This window comes from Kogia breviceps, chromosome 3, assembly GCF_026419965.1.
Source record: "Kogia breviceps isolate mKogBre1 chromosome 3, mKogBre1 haplotype 1, whole genome shotgun sequence".
Classification (NCBI taxonomy): domain Eukaryota; kingdom Metazoa; phylum Chordata; class Mammalia; order Artiodactyla; family Physeteridae; genus Kogia; species Kogia breviceps.
In genome coordinates this window covers 156438306-156452365 of record NC_081312.1, presented here as the reverse complement: position 1 = coordinate 156452365, position 14060 = coordinate 156438306, and the positions used below count along the sequence as shown (strand labels likewise).

General features: G+C 58.9%; 1 protein-coding gene across 2 annotated transcripts in view; it reads left to right on the top strand.

Moving 5' to 3' along the window:
• Nucleotides 1–1390: 1390 nt before the first annotated feature.
• Nucleotides 1391–14060, top strand: part of KLF13 (KLF transcription factor 13) — a 47619-nt gene continuing 34949 nt past the window's right edge. For both annotated transcript variants that reach the window (XM_059057050.2, XM_067030081.1), the window contains exon 1: nt 1391–4177. In XM_059057050.2, coding sequence (XP_058913033.1) covers nt 3589–4177 — 589 coding nt within the window. In that variant the 5' untranslated portion in view covers nt 1391–3588. The remainder of the gene's footprint in view (nt 4178–14060) is intronic.

The window sequence follows — 14060 nt, the reverse complement described above, 5'->3', positions numbered from 1 at the left end:
CTCTCAGCCCAAGATGTGCCCTTTTACCTTCTTTAGATGACAGACATCCGGTCTTTTATCAGGATGGGAAAGGCAGCACAGATCTGGTGAGAGGATCTGGGCATCTGGGTGTTTCTTAAGCAGACTTTATGCCAGTTATTATCTTAGCCCCCATTCACACCCACATCCAGAGGTGCCTAGTGCCATCCATTGGTGAACCTTCTGGGGACTCCAGAGCTTGCTCTTGGCTTTCCTTCCTGGCTACCATTTCAAGATTCCGTTGTCTCAGGCCTGCTAAGTATTTTAGCTTCAACAACCGTGCTGCAGTTACTTCTTCCCTTGCTTGCCCCATTCTTGCCAATTTCTGCCTTAGAGCAAGCAAACTTACTGCTGTGTCAGGAGGCTCCAAAAGTCAGAGTCAACACATACCATCAATCCACCACCTCCAGCAGAAACCTCAGCCTCCTTTCCAGTCCAGCCTCTTCACTCCAGACACATCCCCATCCACTTGCACTGGGCTGATCCTCCCTACCCTGCTTTTGTTTATCCAGTTCCTTCCATCTGACACTAGATCCTCACCCACCTCATACATACAGAAGCCACTTCTGTCAAAATCCTCTTAAACAAGGAAAACACGGGTTGGTGGCTATGGTGAGATTTTCCTCTGGGGAAGAGAACTGTATGTATCTGGAAGATACTCCCATGTGGGATTGGGGTAGTCTGCTGGGCCCTGGGGCCTCCTTCCATAAACAATCATTTATTTATTTATTTATTTAATCTTGTAAAACATTTATTCATTTATTTGGTTGCACCGGGTCTTAGTTGCAGCAGGCGGGCTCCTTAGTTGCGGCATGCATGTGGGATCTAGCTCCCTGACCAGATATCGAACCTGGGCCCCCTGCACTGGAAGCATGGAGTCTTAACCACTGGACCACCAGGGAAGTCCCCATGAACAATAATTAAAGGCCTGAGAAATAAATCAAGGGGCTGAGTTTTGCCTCCAGAATGCCACGGGGGCACAGCCAAAATCCTCAGGGAGGCTGCATCCATGCGGAGGCCTGTGGGCTGTTTCGGGCTGTGGATGGGGGTGGGGTATGTGTCAGTGCAGACGACCCTTGACCCAGGCCTGCCTCCCCTCACCCAGGGCAGGTGTCTTGTCCATGGTCAAAGCCCAATGCCTAGAAGGGTGCCTACTCCTAGGTGTGTGCAGGTTGGATGTCCCGAGGGATCATGGAGAAAGTGGGGAGATGTGGTACCTTGAAGACTGGGCAGAATCCTGCTGGCTGGAGAGGGATGGGGAGGGGATGAGTGGCTCGGTAAGTCAGTGTAGGGCCAGCTCCATCCTTAATGAAGTGACTGATTGTGACATGTGGTGAGACTGCAGGAACATTCTGAATCATTATTTGGTCAGAACACAAATCTCTTAAATGTCATCAACACAATCTGACTGGGAGAAGAATGACTACTTCCTGCCAATAGGAGACCATCTTAGAGGAACCTGACCCAGCTGGCTGGTACAGAGCCCCCCCCCCCCCCCCCCCGCCCTGAATAGCATGCTGTGTGGTCTTCCCCCGGGGCACGGACTCCAAAGGGAAAGGGAACTTTAGGGTTTTAGTCACAGATACCCAGGGCGCCCAAACGTCCACACCAGTTTACAGGTCACCATGACACGCAACGCAGAATGCCTGTCTCCGTTCCTCCTTAGTGACCTGGAAAGAGATTTTTCCACCCAGGCCCCAAATTAATTCTGTGAGAATGGCTGCTATTAATTTTGTGCGCAGAATGACTTTGTCCCACCCACCCCTCTTCTCCGGTCCGCAGGGATCCAGTGCCTGGACTGCCCTCCCTCTCCAGGCTCCCCGCGGGCAGCTGACATGTTTGAACGTCCATTAAGAGCTGCAGACGCCGGCCAGTCTCCCCGGGTCAGGGGCTTGCTGCGATCGGTTCCGGCCTCTACCCTCTATGGTGATGGCCTAGGCCTGTAGCAGAACGGCGGGCCGGGGGGGGCGCCTAGAGAGAGTGAGGTCGCCGGAGAGAGCCAAGGGCAAGTGGGCGGGTCGGGGCAGGGAGCATTTCCTCCGCAAGGCCCGACAGTGGGCGGGTGGGGCGCGGTGGGCGGGGCCCTCGCAGCCGGTGGCTTTTGAAGCCTCCCCGGCGGAGGTGGGAGAGGGGCAGCCGGGAGAGGGGCAGCCGGGAGAAGTTGGCAGTGGGCCTGGGGAGGGGAGGCGGAGGAAGGGGCCCTGCGTTCCCTAAGCGGCGGCGCTGACGCCCCGGCACGTAGTTCACTCCTGCGAACACAAGACGCAATGGACACATCACCCGCGCTGCCAGGCTAACCACCAGCTTTGGGCCAGTCGGGCTCCGGATGACCCGGGACTAAGGGCAGCGCGGCGCGGCTCGATCCTCGGCCGCCAGACGGTCGGGAAGCTCCGGGTCCCTCCGGCGGGAGCGGCCCCTCCCCACACGAGACCCCCCTCCCGGCCAGGCAGGGCCGAGCGCCGGACTCAGCAGGGGAGGAGCGTGCAGCGGGCGAGCGGTCTGTCTCGCGGCGAGGCCGCCCAAGAACCCGGCTTCGGCGGGGTGCGGCGGGGTTGTTCCGCGCCGGCTGGAGCGGACACGCCTCCTCGCCGGGCACCTCACTCCCGAGAGGAAAGGGAGAAGCGGAGGCGAGTCCCGCAGGGCGAGCTCTCCGCCGCGCCCAGCACAGGCGGGGCTGGAGGGACAAAGGGGCGCCCTTCAGAGCGCTCATCTCCGCGCCGGGGTTCAAGGCTGTCACGGTACAAAAGCTTCGACAGGAAAACACCCCGCGGGGTACCCGCCGCGGAAGGGAGGGGGCGCGGCCCCGCCCCAGCCCGCCGCCTTCGGACGTCGTGCGTCAGCGTGCCCGGCTCCGGGCTCCAATTTCCGCCCCTCCTCCCGCCGCCCAAGGGGGCACGCCCATTGGCACGCGCACGCCCCGAGGCCGGGTGGGCGCCTCTCTGTATGGATTGGCCCTGCCGCGAACCCACGGACCAATGGCGCCCGCCCTTGTCCTCGGCCACGCCTCCTCCCCAGGCGTGGGCGCGTGACCGCTCCATCCCGGCGATGCGCGCTCCGGGATCCCCGCCCCCTCCGCGTGCGCAGCTCCCCGCTGCCGCCGCCGCCGCCTGTAACCTGCGCCGCCAGGATGTGGCTGGGGGCTGACGTCGGGTCCAGATGTGGCCCGGGCCCCGCCCACCCCCGGGGCCGGGCCGCCCACACCGAGCCGCGGCGCGCGCGGTGGCTGTCCCGCCTGCCACAATGCGCGGCGAGGCTGCGGCCGCGACTTGGGGCGGTCGTCCCTAACGTCGCCACTCGGCATCCTTAGGACAGGCCTCCCCTGACGCCCCGCGGGGACCCCACTCGCCCGAGCCCCCCATGCGCTCACTCTTCGGTGCCCAGCCAGGCGGGCGCCTCGCAGACGCGGAGCCGCGCGGGTGACGGCAGAGGCGGCTGCGCGCCCAGCCCAGCCCGCGGAGAGGGCGCGCCGCGCCCCCGCCCCCCGCCAGCTCTCCGGAGGCCGTGGGTGCGGATGCGCCGCTGACGACTCGCAGCGACCAGCAGTGCCGCCCGCCCGCCTGAGCCCGCAGCATGGCAGCCGCCGCCTATGTGGACCACTTCGCCGCCGAGTGCCTCGTGTCCATGTCGAGCCGCGCGGTCGTGCACGGGCCGCGGGAGGGGCCGCAGCCCGGACCCGAGGGCGCGGCCGCTGTCGCCGCCACGCTGCCCCGCGTCGAAGAGCGCCGCGACGGCAAGGACAGCGCCTCGCTCTTCGTAGTGGCGCGGATCCTGGCGGACCTTAACCAACAAGCGCCGGCACCCGCCCCCGCGGAACGCAGAGAGGGCGCCGCGGCCCGGAAGGCGAGGACCCCCTGCCGCCTGCCGCCCGCGCCACCACCCGCCCCCGAGCCCGCCTCCCCCGGCGCCGGTGGCGCGGCGGCCGCGCCCCTCAGCCCGGCGTGGAGCGAGCCCGAGCCCGAGCCCGAGGCGGGGCTGGAGCCGGAGCGAGAGCCGGGGCCCGCGGGGAGCGGCGAGCCCGGCCTCAGACAAAGGGGCCGGCGGGGTCGAAGTCGCGCCGACCTCGAGTCCCCGCAGAGAAAGCACAAGTGCCACTACGCGGGCTGCGAGAAAGTTTACGGGAAATCCTCGCACCTCAAGGCGCACCTGAGAACTCACACAGGTCAGTGGGGCGGCCCGGGGCCAGTGCGAGTTGCCCGGCCACGCCCCCGGAGCCGCCGGCGGGTAGCGAGGGGAGGTCGGGCCGGGAACGGTCGGGGCCTCGCCCCTTTCCCAGCCGCTTGGGGCTGCGGGCGACACCCCGCGCATCGCGCGAGGCGGGTCCCGGTGCTAGGAGCCGGCGCCCGCCCGGCGACCGCGCCCCCGCCGGGCACGCCCCCTCTCCAGGCGCGCTCGGGCGGGGCCGCGGGGGCGATTGTCGTCATCAGGGCTAGGGCCGGGGGCGGGGACCCCGCCCAGGCCGGGGGGCGCAAGGGCAGGTGCCGGCTAGCTGGGTGGGGGCCGCGGTTGCCGCCCGGGGAGGTGGGCGGCCCGGGAGCCGCCGGGGAGGGGTGTCCTCTCCCGGCCCCTCCCCCTCCGGCCGGGCGCGCGCTCGGGTGGGGAGGGGCCGGCCCGGGCGCGCGGCGGGCGGAGTTCACGCGGGGACAGGGCTGCCTCCAGCCACTCGGCACATTCTTCGCTCTCCTCTTCCTGTAATTTTTCCAGCGCTCTAAGGTTTAATTTGTCGAAACCAGAGCCAGCGGCGGCCGACGCGGGGAGCGGTCCCGGGTTCTCTCCCGCGGTTCTTTGTGGGAGCCCCGCCCATCCGGCCGGCGGGGGCGCGCCGGACCCGAGGGGCTCCTGGGGCCCGCTGCGCTTTCTCCCGAAAGGAGCGCCTTGTCTCCTGCCCGTGGGTCTGTGCCGCCCTCCTCCCCGCCTTGCTCTCACCTGCCGGGCCGGATGCGGGCAGGCAGCACCTGCATGGGGGCGGGCGGCCGGAGCCAGCAGCCCGGGATCCGCGGACCGCCGCCCGCCCCCGCCCCCGCCCCCGCCCCCGCCCCCAGGGCAGCATTTCCCTTCGCGCGAGTCCGGGACTTTGTCGTTGATTCTTCTGTGGTTTTTTGTTTTTTAAACACAAAAGTGGAAACAACCTTTTAATGGTTAAACAACCTTTTTTTTCCTGATTGGCTTAAAGAATTGTGTATTTCATCTGAGCTCACGCGAACTCTTCTGGACACTTAGGTCTTCCATCTTTGGGACAGTGTTTAAGCCTTTATATTATTAACTTCGTGATCAAAGGTTTAGGCTTCTCATTTGTAAAACAGCTCCCAAACTGATTACGTGACTGATTTAAAAACCGCCGTAGTCTTCAAGAACCTAGAGCTGAAAGGCTTTTTCTCCCGGTACATTTGGAACTGAGTCGGCCCAAGGTCTGCGGGTGTCAGATACCGCAGATCTCACGACCGCTTCCCCCCGAGGCAGTCCCCGCATTTCTGGTCCCACGCTGTGGCCGCTCAAACCACGTGGCAGGTGGTAGGGTCGTGGGTGAAGGCGGGCCGTTTCTAGGCTGTGTGAGTCAGAGTTCGGGCTGTCTGGACTGATGAGGGGGGTGGGGACGTTACTGCAAGAGTGGGTGTGGTCGTGGGGGAGGGGCGAAGCTAGGTTTGGAGCCAGGTGGACCCCAAGTACCCGGGCGGGGCCAGCGTTTGTGATGCGTCTGGGGTTGAGTACCCCGTTGAGGCGAGGCCGGTAGGGAACTTGATTGGAAAACCTTTCTGCAGCCTTTTTTTTTACTGTGGCCTTACACCCGGCAGCACCCGGTAGCCAGCTTCGCGAATTGCGGAGGGACTGGCCCGGGGCGGGGCTCGTCCGGACCTCAGCTGGGGAATGCCTTCCGGGTTGCCTCAACCCCCCTGGTCCAGGGTCCGTGTGCCCTGCGCAGCACAGGGCAGGATGGCTACTTGAGTCAGGGGTGCTGGGAACCCGCGCCTTCTCAGTGGGGTGGAAGCCAGCCGCTCTGGGGTGCCTGGAAGCCCAAGGCAGCCAGAAGAGGATGGATCCATACTTTGCCTGCAAAGTGCTATGTCTGTTCTTAGAGCAGGAAGCCGGCCCCAATCTCCAGGTGTGCAGAAACTCGGAGCTCTACCTCCAGAGCAGTTGCAGACCTCCAAGTCAGGAGCGCACAGGGTTCCCTTGGGGCCCTCGGAAATGCAGATTTCCAGGTCCCAGATGTTGACTGCAGTTTAAGGGGTCCCCCAGGTGAATCTGTTTATGAACCAAGAATCTACTTCTGGTCCAGGGCACCTCCATGAAGCCCATTTCCAGGCTGAGCCCAGGTGTGCAGAGCATAAGTCACTGGTGTTGGGACAGAGGTAGCCCACAGAAGGGAGAGGAGAGGCAAGTTGGCTGCAGGAGGTGACCAAGAGGCGACCCTGGGAAGACCTGAGCAGCAGACCCTGGTTTGTGGGCTCCCAGAGTGTTCTGCGGTGGGAGGGGTGGTCTCTGCAGGCAGTGGCTCAGGTTATGCCAGGCCTTTCATTAGGGACCCCCCTACCCTTATAACGATTGTATGGTGGGGAGTGAATACCAAAATGATCTTTAGCCAAGGAGGCAGTTGGCACCTTGCTCTTCCTAGCTTTGTGACCAGGGACTGGTCCCCAGGTCTCCCTGCAGCTTGGTGATGTCTCCTTTGACCACCTGGAAGGTTTGCGGGAAACGAGGGTGTGTGTACGTGAAATTCCTTTGGGAGTTCCTAGGGTCTTTTGTTGTTGTTGTTGTTGATGTGGACCATTTTTAAAGTCTTTATTGAATTTGTTAGAATATTGCTTCTGTTCTATGTTTTGGTTTTTTGGCTGCAGAGCATGTGGAATCTTAGCTCCCCAACCAGGAATGGAACCCTTACCCCCTGCATTGGAAAGTGAAGTCTTAACCTCTGGGCTGCTAGGGAAGTCCCTTAGGGGCATCTTTGACTCTGGGGGAACCTGGGCTTCCTGGCTCTGCTCTGATCTCCCACCCCCACCCCTAACCGACTGCACACAAAGAGCTGCTGCTTGTCCTGTTTAGCTCTGTGGCCGTGTGGTCCCCCAATGGTCATCCTAGGAACTCATGACTCTCTGTCACATTTAGGTAACTGTTGATGTTATAGCAAGCTCATGATAAAACAAAACAGAGACACAAACTTCTCTGCAACTTGAGCCCCTTGTTAATTTGCTTGATCGTAACTTCCTAGCCCAGACCTGGGAGGTTTGCTAAGACTCACTTTGGGGACTGCCTAGACCAGGAACAGATTTTCTTGGAGGCTGAAGGGCTTTGATTTGAAAATTCAAGGACTTAAGAGAAGGGAAGCTCTGGATCCCTCTGAGGGCAGACTCCCCGCCCGCCCCCCCTGCAGCTGGCCAGGTCGCACATATTGGAGGAGGTTCCTGCCTGTTGTCCAGGATGGGGCAGGGGGTGCTTGGTGAGCACCTAGCACAGTGGCTCCAGTCTTTCTAGGCAGACATATCACAAATAATATTCCTACCTATTTGTTCCCACAAAGGATTGTTTTCAGAATGCCTCTGTGCCCTGTTTTCCCTCCAGCGCTAGTAGCCAAAACCTCTCCTTGCACCCTGGGCTGGGCCCATCTCAGCAGCTCTGGGGGCCTGGCCAGGAAGGTGGGCACTGTGCTGGACACAGCCCCCCCCTCCTGCAGCCCCAGAGACATGTTCCTAGCCACCTGGCCCTGTGTGGGGTGGGGTGGAAAGTAGAGTAAGACTTCACTGTCTTAGCCATTTCCTGTGATAATCTGGGGCAGGATTTGTTTGAAATTTACCCTGACCCACTGCAAGAGGGATTCGATCCCCAGTGAGATTACTGGGGCAAGAATTTAGGTCCCCTCCCCCAACCCGAGCTCTGGCTTTAGAACATGGATTCCAAGCACACTGCCCGCTGGGACCCCTGGCAGGTGCTCCCCTGGGAAGCTGCATTGGAAAGGCAGCCTGTCAGAGTGGAAGGTGGCTGGCCGGGATCCCCTTCGCCCAGAACAAACCAAGCTGGCAGAGGGCCAGCACTTTGTCTAGGACACGGCCAGGCCAGCAGCTCCCGCCCCTGCTCGCCCACAGTCCCAGGCTGCCAGTGGGCCTAGTTGTGAAACTCTTCAAACAGTGCAGAAGTGTGTAGACAGAATGTGCAACCCTCCCCTCCCCCAGCTAACCACTGTTGCCCTTTACTGGTGCGTCCCTTTCCAGACCCTTGTAATGGATTTTTGTGTACACACGCAAGCACATGCATCCATGGAGTAGGTGATTTAAAAACACACATGTAGGATCCACCAAACACATTCCACCGAGGCTTTTGTCCTGTGTGTTTGCTCAGTGAGGCAGCTTCGTTCTTTTTCCTGGCTGCATAGCACTCCAGGGTGAGGCTGTGTGACCGTACTGTCACTTACCCAATCTCTTACCTGCTGGAAGCACAGCTGCGCTGCTTGTTTGTTTGCTGTTAGAAGCCGTGCAGCAGTAGACTCTGTTGTGTGTCTCGGTGTCCACCTGGCATTCGTGTGGGATTGAGACCTGGTGGTGGTAGTGATGGGGGCATAGGCGGTGTTTAAATATGTGGTAGAGCTACTATGTTGACTTAAAGGACACATTGTTTTGAAAGGAAACAGGCTGACAGATCTTGGTCTCCCCAGTGCTAAGGTTCCTGCTGTGTCTCTGGCTGACTTTTTTTTTTTTTTTTTTAAACTTCTCTCAGTTCTCCTTTTGTACACGTGAAAGCATCATATTGAGAACATTTGAAACAAACTCAACAAAACGATTGTTACCCTCGCATCCCTCCTGACCGGCTGTCCTGCCATCCTGACTCAGCTTACCCGGTGGCCCGCAGCCCCTGCCGCAGTGAGGTATGCCCCCGGGGGCCTCCTGGCACGGCCTGCACTGGGCAGGGGTTGGGGGCACCGATGTGATGCCATTTGCTCCCCCTCCCCTGGCTGAAAGCAGATTTGAGACCCTCTCTCCTGTGTGAGCATCTGATAGGACCACGCTTCACTTAGCCAGAGGCCCTGTGTGTGTGACTTCAAGCCTCTGGAACCAACAGGGTTGGGGGCCCTGCCCCTTCAGAGAAGGTGCTGCTGAGTCCACTCGTGGCGGCCCACACACTCTGAGGGCCTGTCTGCTCTGACAGGCTGAACCCTGAATCCCGGTGGTTGTTTGATTCCTAGACGTGGCATATCAAAAGGGCAAGGGTGAGATATGTTGCTGGTGCCTAAAAGCAAGGGAGGAAGCAAACCAAAGGGTTATTCACATGCACGCATGTGTGTTTGAATATATAACTTGAGAAACCCCACAGCACTAGAGCAGACCCAGGGCATCTGCAGAGGCTGGGAGGTCCTCCCTGCCATCCCCGGGGCCTGCGCTCTGTGACACCTGACCTTCCCAACAGAGATCTGGAGCTCTCGGGGCACTGTTAAGGTGTGTCTGGTTTGTGCCCTAAGAAGGCAGTGAAAATAGTTTTTAAAATAAAAACTTGTAGAATGACGCACTCAGCGCTCACACGGTGTCCTGCACATCCATGCGGCTTGCCAGGGGCTGGGCCTTCCATTTGCAGTACTTTCCAGTATGCTGTTTCATCTTCACAAGGACCCTATGGAACAGGCACTGTAATTATTACTAGTTTTTAGATAAGGACACTCAGGCTCAGACGGGTTAAGAAATATGCTGGAGGTTGCACAGCAGATGAGGGTGGAGCCTCCCCGCTTCGGGGTGTGGGTATGCCCGTGTGCCCATCTCCACCGGGTTCCAGGGGACGGCGGATGAGCAGGGCCTCAGGGTGTTAGAATCCCAAGTGCCCCTCGCACACCATTTCCCCCACAAATTCTCATTGTTTCTGAAACGTTAAGGGATTGTACAATGAGCATTCAAATACTCTTCTCCTCGAGTCATTAGTTAATATTCTGTTACACTTTAAAAAAATCCTTTCTTCTTCTCTCTTTCCTACCTTCTTTTTCTAAATAGTATGTTTTCTCCTTCCCTTGCTTCTCATCTCTCTAAATATTACACATTTTCTAACATACAGTCCATATTCAGTTTCCCTAGTGACCCTCCCAGGTGGCCCATACAGGAGCCGGGATGCAGTTAATCACACATTGCATTTGGTTGTCCTGATTCTTTAGTGCCCCTCAATCTGACACTAAGGGACACTAGTGTGCCCGCCCCCCCAATCTTTTGGTCTTTGGTGCATTGGCATTTTAGGGATCCACAATCTGCATTGGTCTCGTTGTTTCCTCATGATTAGATCCACTTTAAACAGTCTTTGGTCAAAACTACAACGCAGGTGACGCTGGGCCCTCTGTGCACCACAGCGCTGGATCGCGGGTGAAGGGGTGTCTGCCAGGCTCCTCCGCTGTACAGAGTTGTGCTCTTCTTGACAATAAGTGACACTCTGAGACCGTGGCTTTCCAAGAGGGCCAGGGTGCTGCTGGTCCTTCGCGGAGCCAGGTACCGTGCTGGGGCGCCGTCTGCTCGCCTCTATTCAGCCCCTTCTGCCCAGTCCACCTGCCGGGCTTCTGTTCATCCTCCAATGTCCTTGACTGGACAGGTGCTGGGTTTTTCAGCTTTGTTGTTGGAAGTCTATTTAAAGTAAAAGGGCAGCTCAAGAGAGTCTTAGGAGCTCCTTCCCCCAAACAAACCAGATCCCCTGATTTTACGTTGAATCGGATGTTTCCAGATGGTATTTGGAGCAGCTCAGGAGGTGTTCGTGGGCATGTTCTTCTTGGTCAGCCCACCCACACCTCGGCTCTGTGCCTGCTGGTGACCTGTCTCCCAGGCCTGGGTGGGCGGGGCTTGCAGCCGGTGACACAGTTAATGTCCTGGTGGGTCTCAACATGCTTTCCAGAAAAATCCCAAATATGGATCTAAGTCCACACACCTGAGCCTGTTTTCCTTTCCTTCTACAGTCCCAAATGGGATTATTTTCTTGAGAAGTCAATGTCCCGTCAAGATGGGAACAAACTTCTGAGTGTTCGCCTAGCCTGGTGGGTCAGAAGCAGCTGCTGCAGTGTGACTGGGATGGGGCAGTGGAGACAGAGGCCCCCAGAGCCGAGCGCTGGTCTCAGAAGGCCTTGGCCACTGCCCTGGGCCAATACAGTGGAGGCTGGAACTCTAACTTTTTACCCTGCAGGCAGTGATTTGACATGAGTCACTTAACGTAGGACAGAAGGACTCCTCACCCAACCCCGAGTTCGCTGCCCCCCCACACACACACACACAGTACCCTGTCCGTTGTGGTTGACCTGAGCATCCAAGGGTGGAGCGTGTTTCTGTGGAATCCATGACTCGCAGTTCCACGGTCAGTTTTACACGTTGGGACCCACCCTCCCCCACAGTGTAGAGGCCCTGCCGTGATGAGGCTGTGTCCCCTCGCTTCTCTAGTGGCTGGGCTCTGCCATGTCCTCCACCTGCTCCCAGTCCCCTGCTGACCCGGGTGGGCTGGACCATCCTCCCCGTTTGCCATGGGCCTCGTGTGCGTGGTGCGGGCGGCCTGGCCCAGAGCGGCGTCTGCGCTGACATCATTCTGAACGCACAGCACAGGGCACGCTCCAGGTTTTTACTGTGATGTGTGTGTGGGGGGGTGGAGGTGGGGATCTGTTTATTGTTCTCCTTTTTTGAAGTTCATCACGCAAAAAACACTTGCTAACCAGGAACTTGGCCGCACTCCGTGGCCATTGGCCAGTCTGTCCCAAGGTGACCTGTTCGGAAAAGTGCTGAGACTTGATGCCTCAGTTTAAATGTCCCTGCGCTGCTGCCACAGGGGCGTGGCCTGCCTGCACGGATGGGCGACCTGTGTTCCCCGAGCACAGGGCCCATGCCTAGCTCCTGGAGCCAGAGCCCAGGGCGCATGGTGGGAGAGCTTTGCAAGTTGGCAGTCACTCACCAGAGAGCGCATGGCTCTGCCTGTGTCAGGCTCCTGCCTCGGAAGGGGCTTCAGGCGCGGGCCTTTGTCCTGCAGACGTGGCCAGTGGGAAGGAAGCTCAGGTGTGGCAGAGGGTGAAGCCGGCTCAGGAGCTCAGGGGGCTTCCTGCCCCCACCCGGGGCTGGGCCCCAGCAGGGTGCCAGCTGGGCAGCCAGGCAGGGACCTGGGGCCCGTGTGGGGCTCCTCATGCCCTTGGGTTAAGTTGACCCAAGGTCATTCTCCTCCAGTAGGAGCAGTACAGGAATTTCCTTCTGTAAATTCCTTCTCTGAGCTTTTCACTTGTTTTGAACTGTCTTTTATTGTATAAATGCTCACTAAAAAAAACAAAAAACAAAAAAACTTGGTTTGGGGGCCAGAGGAAGAAGCTAAAGTTAATGGCAGATCAAAAATAGAGGTTTTTGCAAGAAAGTGTTGGGAAAGAGAGGAACCAGAAAAGGCGCACACAAGCCTCAGCGCTCAGCCCACTAGGAGGGGAGGGGCGGAGCCGGGCCCAGGGGCCCAGGCGTGTCCTTGGTGGCGAGTGGTGTTTTGCCTGGGCCTTTGGCTGGCTGAGTTGCCCAAAACCAAGTCTGAGATCAGGGAGAGGGTTTGGGAGGTGTGGGGGGTTAGCACCGTGGGTGCTCCCTTATCAGCAACAAACCTCACGGGTTTTCACTGGAGGAGGGACAGTGAGTGTGAATGAGTCACGTAGGTGCCACTGATGCTATCACTGAGTGGTGGGCAGTCTGGCTACTTAGGAGCCCCACGTGCTTCCCTAACTTCTGCCCGTTGTCCTCCATCCCCCACCGGCCACTCTGGTTTGCCCACTGGTCGTGGGTGGTCCTCTCCCACTGGGCGTGCTGAGTAAGCACAGCTGGATGGCGGGGCTCAGGCAGTGTAGACGCCATCCACAGGTCCCCTCCACCCATCACTGAGGTCTCACCCGAGTCCCACTCTGGAAGGATTTCCCAGTGTTTGTTCATCAGTTGCCATTTTTGTCACTGAGCATAGGCATTGTGGTGTTAGGAGGCCCCCAGGGACTCCAGCTCCTGCAGCCCTGGGTGCCAAGGGTGGTTCCCCAGGTTTCCTTGTCTTTTCCAGAGTGCCCTCTCTGGGCGGCTTGCATGGCAAATCCTGTTTTCTAAAGTTGCCTTGGGAATTCCCTGGCAGTCCAGTGGTTAGGGCTCTGCACTTCCATTGCAGGGCTCATGGGTTCCATCCCTGGTTGGGGAACTTAGACCCCGCATGCTGTGCAGCACAGCCAAGAAATTTTCAAAAATAAAGTTGCCTTGTTGCTTGGCCTAAGGCACCGGGGGTATTCCCCCCGGGAGAGTCTGAGGGCCTTTGCAGGATGCCATCTTTTATGATGATGAAATGTCTTTTAGCATTTTCTCTGAGCCCTCTTCAAGGTGGGGCCCCGAGCGTTCACAGCATAGGGCTCGTGCTGTTGTGTTGGCGATCAGGGTGGTTGCCCTAAGTTACTGTCAGGCCTCTGGGGTTTGCACGAAATTCATCCTTGGCTTCTTACAGGTGCTGATTTGAACCTGTCCTTCCCTGATACTGGGCTGGGTGTTACGTGCTAGCATCCTGCTTTGGACAGGTTGCATCAGTCTTAAGTTCACTCACTTTAGCCTTTGGAAAACGTCACCCTTTCTCTCCCTTTCCCTGATCGTCTCCCTGACTTATGAACCAAGTGTTTTAACTCCTTCCCATATTCGGCTCCTCCCGTCACATGTTCAGCACTGCACGGGGCCTCGGGAGGCAGACACGTGTGTGCACGTGTGTGTGTGTGTGCACGCGAGCATGCGTACCAAAGCTCAGGACAGTTGTTTCTGTGGAAGGAAGCCCGCCGGGAGGCCTCTGGCCAGGTGGCTCTTGCTGCGGCAGGCCAGGGGGGTTGTCATGCCGAGGCTTGCCTTGCAGGAGCAGGAGGAAGGCACAGTGTGTGTCCAGCTGAGGCTATAGGGGCAGCGCTGGCCTTAGGGTGGAGCAGGCACCCTGGAGTCGAGCTGGAGGTTGTGAATTCCCGGGCCTCAGTGGGGTACTTGTTCTGGGACCATTCTGCCCTCCATCGGGGCCAGCAGCCTGGCATGGGGGTCTGGCTGTGGCTGGCTGGACGGACCTGAGCTGAGCTCTGTGGCTGC